Below are 8,672 nucleotides of genomic sequence, written 5' to 3'. Positions count from 1 at the left end.
CAGCTGATGCTAAGGCTCATAGTGCACTTAAGTCACCAATATCTGCAGTCTGCTGTTGTTACAGATGTCCAAACTTCATTGGTTTCCATGGCTGAGCAGCTGCATCCCAGCCTTACACTGACAAACACAATGCAAAGCGTCAGATGGAGTGATTTAAGCATCTCAACACTGGACTCTAAAGCAGTGGAGATGTGTTTACTGGAGTGACGAATCACACTTCTCTGACTGGCAATCCAATAAATTTATCTCGCTGTCATGTGTTATTTTGCCGGGTTGTTTCCTCCCGTTGCCATGTAAACACAAAATAGTGTATATATATGAATATTTTCAAAAAATGCTCTGTGAGTTCCACATCATAACAGTTATTTACTGAGCAGCTCAGTTAGAACTTGCCACTCACACACTGAGCAGCACTCACTAACTTTCTATTTCTAAACAATTTGTTCACTTTTTATCTCAGGCATGTCTGAAAAGACATCAGATAACTTTTTCCATCGCTTTGAAGATTTGATTCAGAGAAAGCGCACAGGTGGAGATGTAAGTAACTAAACATACTCATTCTTGACTTCTCTGCTGATCAAATGTAAATGTTTCTGAGAGATGTGTTATATTTTGCTGCTTTGCACAGTGTAATTTTTGTGTAAGTCACTGTAGACAGAGCAACTGTCAGCGCTTCACCACAGAGTCCAGGATCCTGGACTTTCACAAAGCTCAGAGCAGTAAGACAAATGTGTTCTTTCAACAGGCAGACACATTGCATATCGCACAGAGACCCAGAGATTATGCTGTGCAACTCCCACCTTTACCTGAGCAATGCGCAGGCTCTCCACAGAGAGTCCAGAGAAGCTGGAACTGTTTGGATGACCCCTTTTGGAATCAGGAGGACCCTGAAAGAAGTCTGAGTAGCCTCAGCTCTGCAGACACACACACACCAAGTGATCTGAGGGCCATTCCTTTCATTGTTAGTCCTGTTGAGATGACACCGCTCACTCCAGTTCCTCCACCTCCTCGAGCAGCTTGTCCATCGCAATTGCGGTTCAAAGGTGATGCTTTTCTTTAGTGGTTACACCTGCTGTTAATCAGTTAGTTTAGATTTTAAAATTTGACACTGTAGATTATCTATTTTAATGCTAAATTACACATTCTTGCTGTCCATTCATTTTATATGCTTTTTTGAAGAAAAAAAAATCAGGAAGAAAAATGTTTATTGTTGTTTTTGTAAGATGTCAATTTGTAGTTATTTAGTTATTTTTTGTCTAAACAGACACGAAGTTCATTCGTGGAATAAGAGTCTTGACAGCAAAAGACAAATTTGGGCCTATTTTGACTCCAAAACCTCCAACAGTTCCCATACCGCAAAAACGAGGACCTCGGCCTGGGACGCTGCTGCCCCGTGCAAAAGTCGTCCCTATAGACAGTAAGTGGTTTTCCTCAGTAACTGTAGAAGATGCTGAATAATCAAACTTTAAATTAAGAGATTTTTTAAAAAGATTTTAATGAACAATTAATCACTGCATCATGCTTCGAATTAGAAGAAATGACAGTTTCTTTTTACTAACCTCGTTGATTATCAGACAAGAAAGCAGACAGTCAGTGCAGTCAGAATAATCCAAGAGAGAGCAGGGTCAAACTCCCGCCTGTAGCTACACCTGTAGAGAGCCTGTCCCACAGCTTTAGTCTGCTGTCTTCATTAGAACTTTAAAATGAATACTAGATCTACTTCTACTGAATGGAGAAAAGGTTCCTGAGAAGAGATTTAATTTTCAGTATCTAAGAAATTTGAGGCGTTTCTGAAGGTACTGTACCATGTTAGAGCATCTTAACATAGAGTCCTTGAATACTAGGCAGTTGTAGAGGATGAGTTACTCTACTTTAAATGACTCCCACCCCTTATTGGAGGATTTCAGCTTCTTCCTGTGGGACAGAGGTTTGCAGACCCTAAATGCAGGCGAAGCTTGAAGAAACAGCTTTGTCCAAGCTGCTATTTTGTTGTCGTTGTAACAAATGACACATGTTTTTTTTCTATATTTTTTAAAAACTGTATTTATTTATTTACTGTACTTATTTCTCTATTTATGACAGTGCTTTTATCTCCTTTTTGCTGTTTTATATGAATTTATCAGTATAGTGTTGTCTAGTTTTAGAAGCTGTGATTAGGACGTCTATTTAAATTTGTTGATTAAAGATCATAATTAGAGATCATAACCTGCCTTTGATTTAGACATGTCTGATATTTTTGTAAACACAAAATAGTGTATATATATGAATATTTTCAAAAAATGCTCTGTGAGTTCCACATCATAACAGTTATTTACTGAGCAGCTCAGTTAGAACTTGCCACTCACACACTGAGCAGCACTCACTAACTTTCTATTTCTAAACAATTTGTTCACTTTTTATCTCAGGCATGTCTGAAAAGACATCAGATAACTTTTTCCATCGCTTTGAAGATTTGATTCAGAGAAAGCGCACAGGTGGAGATGTAAGTAACTAAACATACTCATTCTTGACTTCTCTGCTGATCAAATGTAAATGTTTCTGAGAGATGTGTTATATTTTGCTGCTTTGCACAGTGTAATTTTTGTGTAAGTCACTGTAGACAGAGCAACTGTCAGCGCTTCACCACAGAGTCCAGGATCCTGGACTTTCACAAAGCTCAGAGCAGTAAGACAAATGTGTTCTTTCAACAGGCAGACACATTGCATATCGCACAGAGACCCAGAGATTATGCTGTGCAACTCCCACCTTTACCTGAGCAATGCGCAGGCTCTCCAGAGATAGTCCAGGGAAGCTGGAACTGTTTGGATGACCCCTTTTGGAATCAGGAGGACCCTGAAAGAAGTCTGAGTAGCCTCAGCTCTGCAGACACACACACACCAAGTGATCTGAGGGCCATTCCTTTCATTGTTAGTCCTGTTGAGATGACACCGCTCACTCCAGTTCCTCCACCTCCTCGAGCAGCTTGTCCATCGCAATTGCCTGTTTTCTCTGCTAAACATTCAGGAGCAGGTCGGTTCAAAGGTGATGCTTTTCTTTAGTGGTTACACCTGCTGTTAATCAGTTAGTTTAGATTTTAAAATTTGACACTGTAGATTATCTATTTTAATGCTAAATTACACATTCTTGCTGTCCATTCATTTTATATGCTTTTTTGAAGAAAAAAAAAATCAGGAAGAAAAATGTTTATTGTTGTTTTTGTAAGATGTCAATTTGTAGTTATTTAGTTATTTTTTTGTCTAAACAGACACGAAGGTCATTCGTGGAATAAGAGTCTTGACAGCAAAAGACAAATTTGGGCCTATTTTGGAAAAACTGCAGCATTTCCAGGATGGGATTGTAACCTCACCTGGACACACAGTACCAACCAAAACATTTACTGCAGTAAAGCCTTTGACTCCAAAACCTCCAACAGTTCCCATACCGCAAAAACGAGGACCTCGGCCTGGGACGCTGCTGCGCCGTGCAAAAGTCGTCCCTATAGACGGTAAGTGGTTTTCCTCAGTAACTGTAGAAGATGCTGAATAATCAAACTTTAAATTAAGAGATTTTTTAAAAAGATTTTAATGAACAATTAATCACTGCATCATGCTTCGAATTAGAAGAAATGAAAGTTTCTTTTTACTAACCTCGTTGATTATCAGACAAGAAAGCAGACAGTCAGTGCAGTCAGAATAATCCAAGAGAGAGCAGGGTCAAACTCCCGCCTGTAGCCACACCTGTAGAGAGCCTGTCCCACAGCTTTAGTCTGCTGTCTTCAGACGACTGGTAAGAAACGTAGTAAGGAGACATTAAATACTGCACAGAAACAGTGCTGCATAATGTGGCTGTGTTATTTGTGGTGTTCCTGAAGTCGTGTTCAATGTTGTGTTGTGTAAATACAGGATTAAGAAAAGACACGGCTTGCAAACTATTCAGTCTCTGGCAAAGCACCACTCGGACATCCTGAAGACTAAACTACATGAAGTGTGTCTGGTCCTCATTGAGGAGGTATTGCACACTTTATGTTTCTTATATGCGTTTCATGCAGCTAGTTTCCCTTCAAGTGCATACTACAGCCTCAACTGATGATTTTCACTCACATTTTAGGTGAAAAACCAACGCTCAGCAATAGCCTTTGAGGCCATACATGCCATCAATGAGCTCTACATTCAGCTCCAGAGAACAATGGACCCAGAAGTTGAAACAACAGGCCGAGCTCTATTGCTGAAGCTTGCAATGACCAACAACAACTTTCTACATCAGGAGGTCAATCTGGCGCTTGATGCCATGGTGGAAAATTGCAGCCATGGACGGATTCTGAGCGCTCTGTTTAACACAGGACTGACGTAAGAGGAGAGAAGAAGCTGTAGTGATTTTATTAGAAGACATGAAAGAGAGATCATGTTCACTGAGTTGTGTGTCTAATATTGTCCTTGCTCAGCCATCGCTGTGTTGCAGTGAGGAATAGCACGGCTCAACACCTGCACCAGCTGGCTGACAAACTTGGAGCAGCCGTCACCCTGAAAACAGGAACCTTCACTGAAAGATTTCTAATTGCTGCCTCTAGAATGGCAGGGGATGCTGCACCTGAAGCCAGGTGGGTACTTTTAAATGGGTTTGAAGTGCATCAATGTTTTATTTTCTGTGAGTTTACACAATTAATGAAAATTAATGACAACTGTAATCTTCCACAGGTACCATGGGCGAACAATCATTGAGAAACTGACCCTTCACAAGGACTTTATGAATTTGTGGGTGAAGATTGTCCCTGAAAAAGACAGGCGTCCTGTGGAGAAGAGCCTGAAAAAGACAGGCGTCCTGTGGAGAAGAGCCTGAAAAAGACAGGCGTCCTGCGAAGAAGAAAGAGCTTAGGGAGTTCCTGTGTGTCCAGTTGACGGACAAGGGGACGCACAGGTGGAGATGTAAGTAACTAAACATACTCATTCTTGACTTCTCTGCTGATCAAATGTAAATGTTTCTGAGAGATGTGTTATATTTTGCTGCTTTGCACAGTGTAATTTTTGTGTAAGTCACTGTAGACAGAGCAACTGTCAGCGCTTCACCACAGAGTCCAGGATCCTGGACTTTCACAAAGCTCAGAGCAGTAAGACAAATGTGTTCTTTCAACAGGCAGACACATTGCATATCGCACAGAGACCCAGAGATTATGCTGTGCAACTCCCACCTTTACCTGAGCAATGCGCAGGCTCTCCAGAGATAGTCCAGGGAAGCTGGAACTGTTTGGATGACCCCTTTTGGAATCAGGAGGACCCTGAAAGAAGTCTGAGTAGCCTCAGCTCTGCAGACACACACACACCAAGTGATCTGAGGGCCATTCCTTTCATTGTTAGTCCTGTTGAGATGACACCGCTCACTCCAGTTCCTCCACCTCCTCGAGCAGCTTGTCCATCGCAATTGCCTGTTTTCTCTGCTAAACATTCAGGAGCAGGTCGGTTCAAAGGTGATGCTTTTCTTTAGTGGTTACACCTGCTGTTAATCAGTTAGTTTAGATTTTAAAATTTGACACTGTAGATTATCTATTTTAATGCTAAATTACACATTCTTGCTGTCCATTCATTTTATATGCTTTTTTGAAGAAAAAAAAAATCAGGAAGAAAAATGTTTATTGTTGTTTTTGTAAGATGTCAATTTGTAGTTATTTAGTTATTTTTTTGTCTAAACAGACACGAAGGTCATTCGTGGAATAAGAGTCTTGACAGCAAAAGACAAATTTGGGCCTATTTTGGAAAAACTGCAGCATTTCCAGGATGGGATTGTAACCTCACCTGGACACACAGTACCAACCAAAACATTTACTGCAGTAAAGCCTTTGACTCCAAAACCTCCAACAGTTCCCATACCGCAAAAACGAGGACCTCGGCCTGGGACGCTGCTGCGCCGTGCAAAAGTCGTCCCTATAGACGGTAAGTGGTTTTCCTCAGTAACTGTAGAAGATGCTGAATAATCAAACTTTAAATTAAGAGATTTTTTAAAAAGATTTTAATGAACAATTAATCACTGCATCATGCTTCGAATTAGAAGAAATGACAGTTTCTTTTTACTAACCTCGTTGATTATCAGACAAGAAAGCAGACAGTCAGTGCAGTCAGAATAATCCAAGAGAGAGCAGGGTCAAACTCCCGCCTGTAGCTACACCTGTAGAGAGCCTGTCCCACAGCTTTAGTCTGCTGTCTTCAGACGACTGGTAAGAAACGTAGTAAGGAGACATTAAATACTGCACAGAAACAGTGCTGCATAATGTGGCTGTGTTATTTGTGGTGTTCCTGAAGTCGTGTTCAATGTTGTGTTGTGTAAATACAGGATTAAGAAAAGACAGTAGAAAACTATTCAGTCTCTGGCAAAGCACCACTCGGACATCCTGAAGACTAAACTACATGAAGTGTGTCTGGTCCTCATTGAGGAGGTATTGCACACTTTATGTTTCTTATATGCGTTTCATGCAGCTAGTTTCCCTTCAAGTGCATACTACAGCCTCAACTGATGATTTTCACTCACATTTTAGGTGAAAAACCAACGCTCAGCAATAGCCTTTGAGGCCATACATGCCATCAATGAGCTCTACATTCAGCTCCAGAGAACAATGGACCCAGAAGTTGAAACAACAGGCCGAGCTCTATTGCTGAAGCTTGCAATGACCAACAACAACTTTCTTCATCAGGAGGTCAATCTGGCGCTTGATGCCATGGTGGAAAATTGCAGCCATGGACGGATTCTGAGCGCTCTGTTTAACACAGGACTGACGTAAGAGGAGAGAAGAAGCTGTAGTGATTTTATTAGAAGACATGAAAGAGAGATCATGTTCACTGAGTTGTGTGTCTAATATTGTCCTTGCTCAGCCATCGCTGTGTTGCAGTGAGGAATAGCACGGCTCAACACCTGCACCAGCTGGCTGACAAACTTGGAGCAGCCGTCACCCTGAAAACAGGAACCTTCACTGAAAGATTTCTAATTGCTGCCTCTAGAATGGCAGGGGATGCTGCACCTGAAGCCAGGTGGGTACTTTTAAATGGGTTTGAAGTGCATCAATGTTTTATTTTCTGTGAGTTTACACAATTAATGAAAATTAATGACAACTGTAATCTTCCACAGGTACCATGGGCGAACAATCATTGAGAAACTGACCCTTCACAAGGACTTTATGAATTTGTGGGTGAAGATTGTCCCTGAAAAAGACAGGCGTCCTGTGGAGAAGAGCCTGAAAAAGACAGGCGTCCTGTGGAGCGCCTGAAATTCAAAAGACATCTGTCCAAAAGTAAGAAAACGTCACACTTCAAGACTGACTGATGGCTTGGACCACTGGAACTATCATCTTCATGTTTTTTCTCTTTCCTTTCTTTCCAGACTGCCGGGATTTCTTGGACGCGTGTTTAACCAAAGTCCCGGAGACGCGGCCGACGCTGGAGGAGCTACAGCATCACACTTGGCTGAGATAAGCCTATCTCACACACACACAAACACACACAATTCAGACGTTATCATTTATGTGTGATGTATGAATTACCTTTCTTTTTTTCAGGAAATAATTTTTTTTAATTGGCCCACTTTAAATTTCAGTGTTTTGGAATTCCTGTAACCCCCCCCAGCCATCCCAGGAAAGGGGATCTCTCTTTGAATGGGCTTTCCCGAGGTTTCTTCCCGTCAGTCTGGCCCCCCCAGGGGAGTTTTTCCTCGTCTTCATAGAGAGCTTGGGCTGGCTCAGGAGCTCCATCAAAACTGTCTTTATTTAATTACTCTAATGTAATCATATACTTTAAAGTAATCAAATAAAAGACAGTAAAAATCTGAAGACTTGAAGTAAACTTCCATTAAAATAAAACTTGTTTAATTCATCTTTGCTGAGGATACTGTGTTATTACTATTTCAAGGATTATGTCAGAACACCGGATACTGGTACCCATCCCTACCCATCACTAGGGAACAGAACAAACCAGACATCAATTACAACAAAAATGACACTGACCCAGCCAGCATGACTCGTCTGCCTTAAGAAATGTTTAGCAATATTACAAATTGGGTGATATGCCTTAAAGTAGCTTCTCATGTGTTCAGCATTGACCTGTATGCATTTTCCCCTTCTCAACCTCATACCAGTGATACTGAGTGGGGTGAGGGAGGAGTAGCTGTCTCTCATTTTTATAGATCCCATACTGGCCCATCAGGCCATTGATGGCAGAACTAGCTTTTCTGTTCCACTACTGGCCATGACCATTGCCTTTGAACATTGACTTGGCGTGATTTTTTTCTTCCACATCCCAAATGGTCAGCACTCTGGGCGTGGCACACGAGTGGCTGATTTAAAATGAAGCAGGTCTCTCTCTGAGAGTCATTGTGAACATTCAGAATGCTAGATCACTTTCTACATGCTCATTTTATGAAGTATTTGAGAGATTCCTTATCTATACTCTGTTTAGGGATGGGTATCGTTTAGGTTTTATCCGATACCGGTACTTTTGAAACTGTGCGGGTGCTTAAATGGTGCTCTAACCGTTGCTTCCTTCTCTCACCCCAACCGGTCGCAGCAGATGGCCCCGCCCCTCCCTGAGCCTGGTTCTGCTGGAGGTTTCTTCCTGTTAAACAGGAGTTTTTCCTTCCCACTGTTGCCAAAGTGCTGCTCATAGGGGGTCATATGATTGTTGGGTTTTTCTCTGTATCTATGAAGCGCCTTGAGGCGA

At 41.6% G+C, this 8,672-nt stretch overlaps 2 protein-coding genes across 2 annotated transcripts; both read left to right on the top strand.

Annotated features, from left to right (window-relative positions):
- Positions 1-2,407: 2,407 nt before the first annotated feature.
- On the top strand, positions 2,408-6,547 carry LOC146661779 (uncharacterized). Its single transcript, XM_085417867.1, has 11 exons — positions 2,408-2,482; positions 2,544-3,021; positions 3,245-3,484; positions 3,642-3,765; positions 3,882-3,987; positions 4,087-4,325; positions 4,421-4,576; positions 4,674-4,901; positions 5,110-5,428; positions 5,664-6,403; positions 6,503-6,547. The coding sequence occupies exons 1-8, from the start codon at positions 2,408-2,410 to the stop codon at positions 4,813-4,815; spliced, it is 1,560 nt and encodes a 519-aa protein (XP_085273993.1). The 3' UTR covers positions 4,816-4,901; positions 5,110-5,428; positions 5,664-6,403; positions 6,503-6,547.
- LOC146661778 (TOG array regulator of axonemal microtubules protein 2-like) lies at positions 6,415-7,434 on the top strand. Its single transcript, XM_085418299.1, has 3 exons — positions 6,415-6,741; positions 6,837-6,992; positions 7,090-7,434. The coding sequence occupies exons 1-3, from the start codon at positions 6,581-6,583 to the stop codon at positions 7,226-7,228; spliced, it is 456 nt and encodes a 151-aa protein (XP_085274425.1). The 5' UTR covers positions 6,415-6,580; the 3' UTR covers positions 7,229-7,434.
- The last annotated feature ends 1,238 nt before the right edge of the window (positions 7,435-8,672 follow it).

The sequence above is a fragment of the Rhamphochromis longiceps genome, linkage group LG9 (assembly GCF_057381845.1).
Source record: "Rhamphochromis longiceps isolate RC_006_pf linkage group LG9, R_longiceps_female_GT1.1, whole genome shotgun sequence".
Lineage (NCBI taxonomy): Eukaryota > Metazoa > Chordata > Actinopteri > Cichliformes > Cichlidae > Rhamphochromis > Rhamphochromis longiceps.
This window is presented reverse-complemented; position numbering and strand designations above follow the sequence as displayed.